Genomic DNA, 14,915 nt, shown 5'->3' with positions numbered 1-14,915 from the left:
TTATAAAAACAGAGGTGGGATATAGGGCATGCTGAGCCATAGGGGTATTCTCTAATGGTCTCTGGTCCTGTGTCCCCCCACAAAAAGGACCATCAAATTGAGAGTGATTCAGCTCTTACAAAGCTGGAAAATATGATCAGATTTGGTGGCTATAGCTCTATAATTAAAATTAAAACAAATAGATGGGACTCTTGCAATGTGTCAACAAATGTCTTCTCTTATCTCCTTAGACTTAAGCACTGACTGAGTGGAAACCTGCTTCTTTTCACTCTCTCTCTCTCTCTCTTTCTCTCTCTCTCTCTCTCTCTCTCTCTCTCTGTGTGTGTGTGTGACTACAGGGACTTTCCTAGTTCCTAGTCAGTAACCCTTGCTACAAAACAGCAAAATATGAATACACACCATTGCTGTCCAAAGAAAAATATGTATCTCCAAAATAAAAGTAACTTTACAGGAGAATGGAAAAAACCCAAAAACTTAAATTTCAATTAACCTCACTCTAAATCTAATTTTAGGAGCATTTCTATTACCCGGAGGAAACCCACGCAGACACAGGGAGAACACACCACACTCCTCACAGACAGTCACCCGGAGGAAACCCACGCAGACACAGGGAGAACACACCACACTCCTCACAGACAGTCACCCGGAGGAAACCCACGCAGACACAGGGAGAACACACCACACTCCTCACAGACAGTCACCCGGACGAAACCCACGCAGACACAGGGAGAACACACCACACTCCTGACAGAAAGTCACCCGGAGGAAACCCACGCAGACACAGAGAGAACACACCACACTCCTCACAGACAGTCACCCGGATGAAACCCACACAGACACAGAGAGAACACACCACACTCCTCACAGACAGTCACCCGGAGGAAACCCACGCAGACACAGAGAGAACACACCACACTCCTCACAGACAGTCACCCGGAGCGGGACTAGAACCCACACCCTCCAAGACCCTGCTGTGCCACCGTGCTGCCCTTAATTTGAAATGAAACAATAACAAATCATAGGCTTTCAGAGAATCCAAAATATATTACTGGAAAATGGCCCATGGGTGTGTTGGTTACACTCATTGGTTTGAACATGTGTGGATTTCTATATGTACCTCAACAAATTAATTTAAAAGAAAAAACAAAAACAAATAGCAACAGTGCTAATGTATCAAAGCTACATCTTTCTATATATTTCTGAAATTCAATGAAATGTAAATACAGTAGCGATTCTGATATAATGACTTGTGGCACACCAAGGTTACATTATGCAAGATAAAATGTAATAAATGACATTGGGAATGTACAGTGAAATATGATATACCCTGACCCTCAGAAGCTGGAGAGAAGAGCAACAGCAAGAGAGCTATGACCGTGTTACAAATCAGTTCAGTCACATAGTGTTCTTAAGACAAGAATAAACCTCATGAGACCAGATCACTTTCTAAATGCAACCCCCCCCCCATCACCACCACCATCTTCTTTTAAAGGCTGTTCCATGCCATTCCCTCTCCTCCATCATCGGCTTTGATGACAGCATGTCCACTTATAGACGCTGTACACACACGTATACACTTTGTCAGTATAGTGTACACCATGTTTCAGTCTGAAAACTGTTCATATAATTGTTTCACTTGAGTTATAATGCTAACGTAACTAACAAGCATGGAAAGTTTATAGCCACCCAGTAGAATTCAGCAAACTGCATGACTGCCATTGTACACTATCATTTAAAAAGGGCCTTCACCTTATTCAAGATCATAAATGTTTTGAAAAAACTGTATTAATTTTGTGTCCCAACACTCAATCAACAAAATAATTGATGTCAGAAGTGTCTTGATCCTCTTGGTTTCACAGGCCATTTATTTAAATTAATATTTTCAAATAATGCTTCCAAGATAAAAACACAAACACATTTTATATTAGCAATTAAGCTATGTACATGTCAATTCTCTATTAGAATTCTAGGCTATGTGAAGTGTTTAATGGTGCAAAAACCGCTTGCACACATGGCCTTTTACAATTTTAAATATGAATAACAAATTTGTACGACTGTAAATGGAACAACGTTTTAAATTTGAGGGTCTGTTTGTTGAACAAATCTATGTAATTATACCAATAACAGTGAGCTTTTCCTGGACTGTAATTACCTTTCAATGAGAAATATCCTTTCAAAATGTTGTGTCCCTGAGAGCGAGGAGATGGCGGACCATGGCTGGTGACTGAGGGCAAAGTTGGAGGTTCACTGGCGTTTTCTGCACAGGCCACTGCTGATTAAACAGAATTTTAGACAAAAAAGCCACACTTTTACACGTTTCCATTCACAATCCAATTTACTACATTTTCCTTCACTGGGTTCTTTTGTTGTCCTTTATAAATAATATTAGTAAATAATTTTTATCCAGCACAATGTCAACACTTTCAGCATTTAATCATTTTATATCAGGATTATACTCATTATTATATCTCTCATAGCTGCTGGTTATATTAGTATTAGTTTGTTTTCCAGAATAAAAGTCTCTGTGAGTTTAAGGAGATTAATAATGAGTTATATCCTGTGCATGACAATAATCTGAGTGGTCAGATGGTGGACTAGCAGTGGCCTACAGTCAGTGGTGTGCCAGCCTTTTTACGCCCGTGGACTGATATATGCTTAGTGTGTGGGCATCCAGATATCAGTGTTGAATCTACATCAGCTTTTCAGTGTTGAGATCCCTCTGATATTAATGTTAATTCATTATTGTTGCTTAAAAGTGCTGTTGAATATAAATAAAGCTGAATCAAATTTCTGTTGAAGATTAAGTTAATATCCAAAAAATAACATCGCATTGCACTTTTATATATAAATTCCTGAGATCTTTGGGGGGGTTCACAACATCACAATAGTGTCCTTATTATAGCGTGACAATGCAGAGCAAGACTTGTGTTTAGCAGCTCCATACATCAAAGACAATCCTTTTCCTTCACAATCTACACACACACAAACACACACATACATTTGTTGCTTTCCTGTGACTAGCTGACTTCCTCTCTATGCTCCTAAGGAGCCATCAGGTAGGGCAGGGTGGTGCTGTGTTCCCCGAGGAGCCACTGAAGACAAAGGGCCCCACGGCCAGGCAGGAAGAGGCCTCACACTTATCTAGGAAAGACCTCAGAAATGCACACAGGCCAAGCCCCCTCCCGCAGTGCCCTCTGCCTCCACCACAAACACACACATGCACACACGTGTGCACACCAACACAAGTCCAGATTGTTATACAGGCGCAGGCACACAATGGCATAAAAGAACACACATGTTTATATATAGAGTTCTACATTAACTTAAAGGTACATAAAGGACATGCGGCTTCTGAAAACCACCACTAAAACCTTATCATCTGAAGCAGTGCCTGATTTTATGTCATCAAGGGATTCAAGTAGATAATATACTACCTTTGGGGAGCTATTACTACAGGTTAGACGTTTAGAGATATCATTTAAGGAAACACACGCTTTAATTCATCGCTTAAATAGGGTTTATGTGGACTCGCAGAAAGTTGCTTTTCTCACTGTTTCATCCAGACACAATGCGGCCCACAATACAATAGCGCCCCTCTGTGGACGAAATGAAAACTCCTCCTTGCGATACACAAACAAAACGCCGTCATAGCAGGCAGGTGGAGAGAGGAAAGACCCGGTCCTTGTTTCCCTGTTTCTCTTGTCTCAGATTAAAGTCCATTCAAAATACACATGCTTTAATATAATAATCCCCAAAAGTAGCGATTTTGCACTCAATGATTTTCTGTAACTGATCAAATCAAATCAAATCAAATTTATTTATATAGCGCTTTTCACAACTGATGTTGTCACAAAGCTGCTTCACAGAATTCCAGTAAGACAAAGATTCGACATGAAATGTAAAAACAAATGTAAACCCTCAAGTGAGCAAGCCAGGGGCGACAGTGGCAAGGAAAAACTCCCCCAGCTGAGGAAGAAACCTTGGGAGGAACCAAGGCTCACAAGGGGTGACCCATCCTCCTCTGGTCAATCTACTGGTGATGATAGTTAGTAGTCCATGAGAACTTCAGTGTAGGGACAGCTTCAAGGCACTTGGTGGTTGCTGGAGCGTGGGCAGCTGGTCTGAAGCGTGGAGGAGGATCTCGACAGTCATCCATCAGTGTCCAGACAGACAGGTGGGCAGTCGTTTACTCGGAAAGATGTAAAGGGATGGAATTAGTTTTGAACTGTTTTGTGTTTGTAAAGTAGAAAATATGAAAATTTCCAGAGTGTGGCTAATGACTCCGGCAGATCTGACTATGACAGCTTTAACTAAAAGGAGAGAACCAGGAGGACACACAGACACGGGAGCATCCTGAAACACTGGCATCCCTCCGCTCCACCGTCAACAAACCTGTGTGATCGGGTGAAGTGGCGGGACGACAGCACCAGCGTCTCAGTTTACTATAATTCCCTGTGTCCATGGAACCCTCAGATCTGCCGCCTTTATCTATGGGGGAGCATTAGCTACCAAAAGATAAACTAAACAAATGTGTTTTTAGCCTAGATTTGAAGATTGCGACTGTGTCTGAGTCCCGAACATTTTCTGGAAGATCATTCCAGAGTCTGGGGGCTTTATAAGAAAAGGCTCTTCCCCCAGCTGAGGCTGATCACCCAGAAACCCATGCAGACACAGGGAGAACCCACCAAACTCCTCAAAGACATTCACTTGAGGTGGGGTGTGAACACACAACTGCAGGGCCCTGGAGCTATGTGAGAACCACATTACCTGCTGTGCCACAGTGCCATCCCCAGACAGATGAGTGAGTGAGTGAGTGAGTGAATGAGTGAGTGAGTGTGAGTGAGTGAGTGAGGGAGAGTGAGTGAGTGAGTGAGTAAGTGAGTGAATGAGTGAGTGAATGAGTGAGTGAGTGAGTGAGTGAGTGAGTGAGTGAATGAGTGAGTGAGTGTGAGTGTGTGAGTGAGTGAGTGAGTGAGGGAGAGTGAGTGAGTGAGTGAGTGAGTGAGTGAATGAGTGAGTGAGTGTGAGTGTGTGAGTGAGTGAGTGAGTGTGAGTGTGTGAGTGAGTGAGTGAGTGAATGAGTGAGTGTGAGTGTGTGAGTGAGTGAGTGAGGGAGAGTGAGTGAGTGAGTGAGTGAATGAGTGAGTGAGTGTGAGTGTGTGAGTGAGTGAGTGAGTGAGGGAGAGTGAGTGAGTGAGTGAGTGAGTGAGTGAGTGAGCGTGAGTGTGTGAGTGAGTGAGGGAGAGTGAGTGAGTGAGTGAGTGAGTGAGTGAGTGAGTGAGCGTGAGTGTGTGAGTGAGTGAGTGAATGTGTGTGAGTGAGTGAGTGTGAGTGTGTGAGTGTGTGAGTGAGTGAGTTAGTAGTTAACGATATAGCAAATTCAGTGGGGTGGTTTTCATCTAAAAATGACTTGCTGTAAAAATGTGTCTCAAATGCAAACAAACAAACAAACAAACAAATAAATAAATAAATAAATAAATAAATAAATGCTTTTCAAATCACCAGGGACCTAATTTATATAGAATTTCTTTTTAAACCAGCACAGATTTTTATTTTTTAAAGGATCATAAGAGAACTTTTAAGTAGAGAGTTATAAAGTGCAAATTTGATATTAACTTTCCCTTCTGGTTATTGATAAAACCTCTAAAAACGTGTCTCTTTTCATTTCAAGTTATTTAGAACTTATTTCCAAAGATAAAACCCGAATGCCTGTAAAGTGTCTCAGATTTGTCTACACCGCCACCTTCAGTCGGTAAGTGGAGTCTATGAATATGCACATAGTTCCACTAGTATTTGTTCTACGCCTATACCTCAAAAGCCTTGCACCACATTTTAACAGAATTGTGTTAGGTTTCTGATGTAAGGACCCACGCTGTCTGTATTTGCCCTGTTCACACTGTCTTTGAAACACTGCAGTTTCAAAGTGGAATGTTCAGCTGTGGCATTGACAGACTTTTTGTTCACGATTCGACTTATAGCTTATACAGGGTGAGTCAATAGTCGCTGGACACCCTTTTATCTGAATACTCCAGCAAATAATGGGTGAGGGGCCTGTCTTTTAGACCAGAGATCTGTTAGATGAAAACAATTTACCCATCATTCATTCATTAATTCATTCATTCATTATCTGTAACCCTTATCCAGTTCAGGGTCGCGGGGGGTCCAGAGCCTACCTGGAATCATTGGGCGCAAGGCGGGAATATACCCTGGAGGGGGCGCCAGTCCTTCACAGGGCAACACAGACACACATTCACTCACACACACACCTACGGACACTTTTGAATCACCAATCAACCTACCAACGTGTGTTTTTAGACTGAGGGACGAAACCGGAGCAAACCACGCGGACACGGGGAGAACACACCAACTCCTCACAGACAGTCACCCGGAGCGGGAATAATCTACCCATCAGATATAATATTATATATAACAACAACAACAACAACAACAATAACAATAATAATAATAACAACAATAAACTATAATTATATAAATATATATTAACAGAGAGTTGTTTAATCAAGCTGGTAACTTTAGGATTCATTATTAAATTCTTGTAAACTTCATAACTGAGGCCCGGGTAGAACTCCAGGGTCTGCAGATGGCGCTGTTTGTATTTGAGTGAATCTGCTGGGGGGTGTCTGGTCTTTATGGCGCTCGTTGGTGCGGTGTGTAGAGTTCAGCAGGTTAAAGTCTGTGTGTTTATGGTTTTAGACAGTTATGAGTAGACAAGGTTAGGCTGTGTGTGTTTGTTGAGTGTAGACAGAGGATAAAGGCGGTGTGTGTTTAATGTAGAGTCATGTCCTCTGTTTGCTGGTTCACCAGCCGGTTTCTGCGCCGGTTCTCCGGGTTCTCCTCGCCGTTTCACATCGCGGTTCGGCGACGCGATGCTGCGCGGGCTGTCCGTCTGCAGCGCGAGACCCGCCGCGGTATCGCGCACAAGAGCGCGTGGGGCAGGAGCACCGCGGAACAGCAGCAGCAGCTCGTTACAGAACTGGACAAAGCAGACGCTCTGGTAATGATTCTCACGCCAGTCGCACAGATTAACGCTACTGAGCCCATTTCAGAGTGTTTTCAAAGTGCTTATTAATACACTTTTATTATTGTTGTTGTTGTAATACCAGTGGGAACCTTTGTGTTTTACTTGCCCTGAAAATGATAAATTTTTATGATAGAATATATATATATATATATATATATATATATATATATACATATATATATATATATATATATGTTTTTTTTCCTGCCGACATAGTGGAGCAGTAGGTAGTGTCTCTGTCACAGTCCCGCTCCAGGTGACTGTCAGTGAGGAGTGTGGTGTGTTCTCCCTGTGTCTGCATGGGTTTCCTCTGGGTGACTGTCTGTGAGGAGTGTGGTGTGTTCTCCCTGTGTCTGCATGGGTTTCCTCTGGGTGACTGTCTGTGAGGAGTGTGGTGTGTTCTCCCTGTGTCTGCATGGGTTTCCTCCGGGTGACTTTCTGTGAGGAGTGTGGTGTGTTCTCCCTGTGTCTGTGTGGGTTTCCTCCGGGTGACTTTCTGTGAGGAGTGTGGTGTGTTCTCCCTGTGTCTGCATGGGTTTCCTCTGGGTGACTGTCTGTGAGGAGTGTGGTGTGTTCTCCCTGTGTCTGTGTGGGTTTCCTCCGGGGGACTTTCTGTGAGGAGTGTGGTGTGTTCTCCCTGTGTCTACGTGGGTTTCCTCCGGGTGACTGTCTGTGAGGAGTGTGGTGTGTTCTCTCTGTGTCTGTGTGGGTTTCCTCCGGGTGACTGTCTGTGAGGAGTGTGGTGTGTTCTCCCTGTGTCTGCGTGGGTTTCCTCCGGGTGCTCCGGTTTCCTCCCACACTCCAAAAACACACTTTGGTAGGTGGATTGGAGACGCAAAAGTGTCCTTGAGTGTGTGTGTGTGAAGGTGTGTCTCCCTGTGAAGGACTGGCGCCCCTTTAGGGTGTGTTGCTATCTTGTGCCTAGTGATTCTGGGTAGGCTCCGGACCCACCACGACCCACCATGTATTCATATTTGAATTTGACTTTCTGAATGCAAAAACACAACACAGTACTGCACTCTGTCTATCATGTGCAGCACTTGGGAAAGATCAGTTAAAAGCTGCAAAATCTATTTCATAGTAAACCTCCATATCTCTATTTTCCAGTAGTTATAGTTATCTGATTCACATTGCAGTGTAAATATCTATATATACCACATTGTATCCCACGACGGCACGTGTTTCTAACCTCTCTGGCCTTTTCTCATCACAGATGCTGAGGAAGTCTCATGAGACAGGTGAGAAGTCTCTCTGAAAGTGATGCTGGACTTTAGTTGTTTAGTTAAACTCCAAATGTCGGCAATATTCAGTTCATATCTTAACAAGGTCAGAGTGGCTTGAAGTGACATGTTTCAGTGTACAGAATGTTATCAGCTCTTATTTCTTTACTGTGTTATAAGATGTGCAGGACCAGAGTTGGAAAACATGGTATTATTCCTTGGAAAATCCTTTCAGGGGAATTAATAAAATATTAAGCCTAATATTTAGTTTTTATTATAGGGTTCCTGTCATGGTTCCGAAACGGTTTACTGGCCACAGGGATCGGAGTCATCGCCTTTGTTCAGAGTGATGTCGGAAGAGAAGCAGGATACGGTACAGGAGTTCACTTCCTCATTCCTCTCTTCTCTTGTAGCTGGAGGTTCTTATTTGACGCGTTCTACTTTGTTTGTGATATTACTCATATTTTATTCATAACAACAAACCAAAGCAAACAGCATTTCAAAAGTTGGGAATGGGTTGTTGTGTAAATAACTGTTACTCAGTAACAACATTAAGGGTTGAGTTCAGCAGGGGAGTGGTTTCTGCTGTTATGGGGTTAATCAAAGTTGTTTCTACAACAATTTTGAATGTAATATGTAAATGAAATAATCTTTTACAGCATTTTGTTTAACACAAATTCATGTATTGAAAAATATACCCAAATGTTGGCTGTTAGCAGTTATTTTTAAATGTTTATCCAAATAAAGTAAAAATTAATTCTTAAGATTTAAAACCATTCAAGCTGTTTCTGAATTTCGGCTGGCAACGAGTGTTATTTGCTTTCCTTTAAACTGTAGTCAATCCAAATTGAGTTATTTATGGATAGACACCATTCCACATATTAAATAAGGAGCTATAATTCTATATGTTTTACTGCATACCATCAATAATATTAATCTTATGTTGCTTTGAGTATGTCATGCTTCAGGGACAAACGTGTGTTTATTTATTTTTTTAATGAATTGAATTTGAACAAGCATTTACAGGCATACATTTATTCCCTGATTTGACCTCCGTATATTATGATCTCTCTCTCTCTCTCTCTCTCTCTCTCTCTCTCTCTCTCTCTCTCTCTCTCTCTCTCTCTCTCTAACTTTAGAGAGAGGCTGTTTTACTACCAACTGAATATAAGTCAAATTCATCAAAGGATCAAAGAGAGAAAATCAAAAGCCTATTTTGACTTAACGTTACTAACATCATTTTCTTTGCTTCTTGCTTATAGCCTTTTTCATCCTGGGCGGGGTGTGTGTGTCGTATGGGGGCGCGTCCTATGTGGGCAGTTTGCTGACTCTGAGGAGAATCATGCTGCTCTCTCTGCCGGCTGCGCTGCTCCACACTGCTGTAGTGTCCAGTGTCGCCCTCTTCTGGCTCTGTGCCGTGTCCCTCTACATTGGCCGCCTGGAGGTGGAGATCATCCGTGATGAGGATGAAGAAGAGGAGGGCGGGGACGAAAGTGGAGAGTGTGCAGAGTGCAGGGCTCGCCGAGACCGACGGCACGCGGACGAGAGAGGCCCAGAGAAGTAATGGCAAGAGCGAGAAGTCCTGGAACAGCTCTGTTTGTAAATCCAATACATAAATATGAACACAACTGTTCTCAGAGCAGCGAAAAACATTAACTTCTGTGGCAATCAAGAGAATCCTTATGCTGGTTAATGTTAAAAATGAACAGAGGGGGTTTGGTAAACTATTCATTTGTCAGTGTCCTAAGGCCATATATCATTTTTACTTTACAGTGTCGCTGATTTATTGTGTGTTTAAGTGAGTGTATCAGATACGACAAGCTACTTATTAAACTTCAAATATAGTTTGAATACTGAAGCTCTTTAATTAATGGGATATTCCATTAATGTATTTTTTAACTTCCCTGAAATGGTAGCATGGCTTCTATTTGAGCTTAGTGAGCTTCTCACGGTATTTATGATTTATAACAACTTTACACTGACACCTTTGAAGGGAAATTAAGGGTAAAGAAAGGTTTGCGAAAGGTTCAGTCTGTTCAAACCTTAAGTTTATTGTGGAATTTATGCAGTACCATTTTGTAAATACATTGCAACAGCTGCATGTGTAAATGGGATCTCATATTAAAAGCAAATATTTGCGTTTAACTCAATCATATTGGACCATTAATTCAACCCTGTATTTGATGATGTATTTATTGTAGGACCTTTAGGTGGCGCTGGACCACTTTGTAAAAATGTTTTATTTTACTGCCAACCTCTATAAATAAAGGTTGATTTTTTTTTTCTATTAAAAAATTCCAATAGGTTTATTCCATATTTGTAGAGTTAACGATTTCGTATCTGCATCAATACTGACTCGAAACATGCATAAAAATGTGAAATATTGGCATCAGTGTGCAATTCCCACTCATCCCTATTAAAAACACGTTGACGTAACAAAATGTGCCAGTATCAGTTTGATCAAAGCTGTTAACTATTTATTAGATAAAAAAAGTAAATTTATTATAAATCCCACAGAGGCTCAGGCTTGTGAATTATTAAACGTTTGCGTATCTCTATGATATCAGTGTTGCGGAAGATATATCGCAAAAAGAATGACAGCGGAAACAGTGGGATTTTCCCTTTAAATTATTTATTTCGATAACTTCTGCTAGTTCGGAAAATTGGTCGATTTCCTACGGGCTGTATTCAGTTCTAATATGTTTTCATTCTCTTGGTGTTGTAAAAGATTTGCGTTGTTATTTTAATAAATTGCAATAATACCTCATGGAGCTCGTAAATACCCTAAAGCAGTGAGACAGATTCCGTAAACTGAAGGTGAGAAGGATCTCTCTAAACATGTTATTCATTCATTCATTACCTGTAACCCTTATCCAGTTCAGGGTCACGGTGGGTCCAGATCCTACCTGGAATCATTGGGCGCGAGGCGGGAATACACCCTGGAGGGGGAGCCAGTCCTTCACAGTGCGACACACATTCACTCACACCTACGGACACTTTTTTTTTGAGTCGCCAATCCACCTACCAACGTGTGTTTCTGGAGCGTGGGAGGAAACGGGAGCACCCAGAGGAAACCCACACAGACACAGGGAGAACACACCACACTCCTCACAGACAGTCACCCGGAGGAAACCCACACAGACACAGAGAGAACATACCACACTCCTCACAGACAGTCACCAGAAGGAAACCCACACAGAAACAGAGAGAACACACCACACTCCTCACAGACAGTCACCCTGAGGAAACCCACGCAGACACAGAGAGAACACACCACACTCCTCACAGACAGTCACCCTGAGGAAACCCACAGACACAGGGAGAACACACCACACTCCTCAAAGACAGTCACCCGGAGGAAACCCACACAGACACAGGGAGAACACACCACACTCCTCACAGACAGTCACCCGGATGAAACCCACAGACACAGGGAGAACACACCACACTCCTCACAGACAGTCACCCGGATGAAACCCACAGACACAGGGAGAACACACCACACTCCTCACAGACAGTCACCCTGAGGAAACCCACGCAGACACAGGGAGAACACACCACACTCCTCACAGACAGTCACCCGGAGGAAACCCACAGACACAGGGAGAACACACCACACTCCTCAAAGACAGTCACCCGGAGGAAACCCACACAGACACAGGGAGAACACACCACACTCCTCACAGACAGTCACCCGGATGAAACCCACAGACACAGGGAGAACACACCACACTCCTCACAGACAGTCACCCGGATGAAACCCACAGACACAGGGAGAACACACCACACTCCTCACAGACAGTCACCCTGAGGATACCCACGCAGACACAGGGAGAACACACCACACTCCTCACAGACAGTCACCCGGAGGAAACCCACAGACACAGGGAGAACACACCACACTCCTCAAAGACAGTCACCCGGAGGAAACCCACACAGAAACAGGGAGAACACACCACACTCCTCACAGACAGTCACCCGGAGGAAACCCACGCAGACACAGGGAGAACACACCATACTCCTCACAGACAGTCACCCGGAGGAAACCCACAGACACTGGGAGAACACACCACACTCCTCAAAGACAGTCACCCGGAGGAAACCCACACAGACACAGGGAGAACACACCACACTCCTCTAAACATGTTATGGTTTGGCCAATTCAGTTCATGAGTTACAGGCTCTTTTACATGGTTTATTTTAATGTGCAGAGGGTTCAACCATTTCCTGAATGAACCCTCTATTGAAGGAAGGACCCCAACCCCTCATTTGGGAACAGAACACCTTTATAACAAGAGGCTAAGAGTTCATCGTTCTACTAGTATTCTAACGTTAGTGTAGTGATGGCATTAACCGCGTAGAATAGGCGTAAACTCTGTGGCCGCATGTTTTTGCTGTCGGAACAAAATGTTGTTTCTGTTTTTCACAGTTTAAGTTGCAGTGGGAGCTAAATGAACCGATGGCGTGCCAAAATGACTTAGAATAAAATCTCTCTACATCAAAACTGAAAGAGAACGTTTCTCATTCTATTGGTGAAGTTACCGTTTTGGAGGTTTGGATCCAACACTGACGACGTGTGCTTCGTTTATTAGTGCCTCTGTTAGTTGTGTTTTGCTTGAGATTTTGTTATTCAACCAACCTAACATCATCGATCTGTTCAACGGGCCTTACCCTGATTTGAATCAAAATTAGAACGACGGGACGCAGTTCTCTCTACAAATTGATGTTTGAATTCACCCACGTGTGTGGTTTTGATTTCCCTTTTTTGGCATCAAGCCCAGACCCACTCAGTAAGAGCCGATCCTTCAGGGTCTGGACTCCGCTGACTCCCGACTATTCACGGTGCTCTGTGTAGACATTAGTTCTTTGCTTTTCAGACAGGAATTACAATGATTTTTCTGAATGTCTCTGTAGACCAACCTCGCTCTGATCTGTTGTTCTAACTTCTGCGTCAGTGGACATTGTAACAAAAATATTTATGAATACATTATTGAAAGCTTGAGACATTGTTTTGAATAATAAATTAAACCACTTAAACGATCAGTTTCTCTGCTGTGAACCATGCCATAAAGAAATCACTGAATGACAAGTGTGTAGAGGTTTGGAAGTAGATTAAGCCGCGTATTGACTGTAGGAGCTGGTAAAATGATTCTCTATGAAGAACAGCTATTAGCAGAGTTACAGCTCTGAAAGCACTACTTTCCCACAGTGAGAGGAATGTATGATATAAAATGATTGTTGTGGAGTATTCATGTAAATCAGGGGTGTCACATTCTGTTTATTTTTTCAGGCACGAGTTCTGTTTCATTTCCAAAATGGTGCCTATTTATTTAAAATTATAATAATTATCTTCCATGGGCTGTGATTGACACAGAGTCCTTAGATGAAACACTGTAAATAACTTGTACATGACTCTGTATCCTCTGCTGTAAACATTTCACACATGGGGAAAGTAGAACTAGAAAAATGTCTTTGTCGTTTAAATTTTGGAGAATTGTATGAAGCCCCAAATAATGAACTGGTTTCATCAGTCTGGGTTTGAAAGGGTTTTAGGAATTTTAAAGAACAGGACGTATATTATTGTACATTTTTGTGCTGCCTTTTATTTTTTTTAACGTATCGCCACATGACATTGATTGTATGTTTTCTGTGTTCTGTTGTTGTCATGGGATTGTAGACTTATCTGTTGATGAATGACCTTCAGTGCTCTTTACTGTACATAAGGAGACTATGAGTTTGTACATAAACAGGGCATTAGAGTCAGTGGTGAGGTGCTGTTTTCGCCCCTTAATTCTTGGAAACGTCTGATGTTAATGTGGCTCTGACAGGTCATTTTTGTGATGGAGGAGCTTTTGAAACACTCTTTGCGTTCACAGAGTCACTTACGATTTGCAGCTGGAATGTCTGAAGACTAGGCTTTGCTTTTCAGAGACACTAAGTACAAAACTCAGACGTTTTTCTGGTTGGATCTAATCTTCTATGACTTGTCACACCCACAAGGCCTCGTCCCCTCTCCAAAGTGTCAGAACTGAGAGCCGTGCCCATTTTTCAGCATGTGACAAAGTGTTTCTATCAGAAAGAAGTGAAGTGCAAGCGACAGTCCAATTGCTCTTGGTCAGGGCTGTGCAGCCGGCCGCAGTTCATCGTTCAGATGCAGTGTGAAACGTGTCCTGAGCTTGAACATGGACGTGTGTAATGTTACTATATGTCTGGCTGTGAAGATTGTGCCTGCCAAGAGTTTGATTAAGCACAAATCAGACCTCCCTCAATCTCTTCCTCGTCCCCGACGTCGTCCTCCTCCCACCTCTGCTCCCCTCTGCACTTTCTCTTGTTAAAACTCTTGTAAGTCTTCCTCCTTTGCTGTTTTTGGTGCAGTTTGTTCGTTACTGATTCTGGGTGTGTCTCTCTGCAGCACTGGGCCCACAGCCTGTCTGCGTGTCTCTCTCTCTCTCTCTCTCTCTCTCTCTCTCTCTCTCTCTCTCTCTCTCTCTCTCTCTCTCTCTCTCTCTCCTCACAATTCTCTCCTACATTCACCTGTCTCTTTCTCATTGACTCTTCTCTCCTTATTCTCTACTTTTGTCTTTCACTTCCCATTCTTTGTTTTCTGTTTCTCTGTCTTTATCATTCTCCCTATCCTCTCTCTCTCTTTCTCT

The 14,915-nt window shown here is 42.7% G+C and overlaps 1 protein-coding gene across 1 annotated transcript; it reads left to right on the top strand.

Annotated features, from left to right (window-relative positions):
• Positions 1 to 6,639: 6,639 nt before the first annotated feature.
• On the top strand, positions 6,640 to 10,710 carry tmem160 (transmembrane protein 160). Its single transcript, XM_066680170.1, has 4 exons — positions 6,640 to 7,015; positions 8,256 to 8,280; positions 8,543 to 8,635; positions 9,525 to 10,710. Exons 1-4 carry the CDS (start codon positions 6,800 to 6,802, stop codon positions 9,824 to 9,826), a joined length of 636 nt encoding a protein of 211 aa, XP_066536267.1. The 5' UTR covers positions 6,640 to 6,799; the 3' UTR covers positions 9,827 to 10,710.
• Positions 10,711 to 14,915: the final 4,205 nt, after the last annotated feature.

The sequence above is a fragment of the Hoplias malabaricus genome, chromosome 1, assembly GCF_029633855.1.
Source record: "Hoplias malabaricus isolate fHopMal1 chromosome 1, fHopMal1.hap1, whole genome shotgun sequence".
NCBI classification, from domain to species: Eukaryota; Metazoa; Chordata; class Actinopteri; order Characiformes; family Erythrinidae; genus Hoplias; species Hoplias malabaricus.
The sequence above is the reverse complement of the archived record's forward strand: the minus strand, read 5'-3'. Positions and strand labels throughout refer to the sequence as shown.

What these genes read in the sequence shown, in the direction of transcription:
- tmem160 (XM_066680170.1), top strand. Translation starts at nt 6,800, where the DNA reads ATGTCCTCTGTTTGCTGGTTCACCAGCCGGTTTCTGCGCCGGTTCTCC. An exon ending in TGGACAAAGCAGACGCTCTG is followed by an intron (nt 7,016 to 8,255) that starts GTAATGATTCTC and finishes TTCTCATCACAG; the next exon opens with ATGCTGAGGAAGTCTCATGA. An exon ending in GAGGAAGTCTCATGAGACAG is followed by an intron (nt 8,281 to 8,542) that starts GTGAGAAGTCTC and finishes TTTTTATTATAG; the next exon opens with GGTTCCTGTCATGGTTCCGA.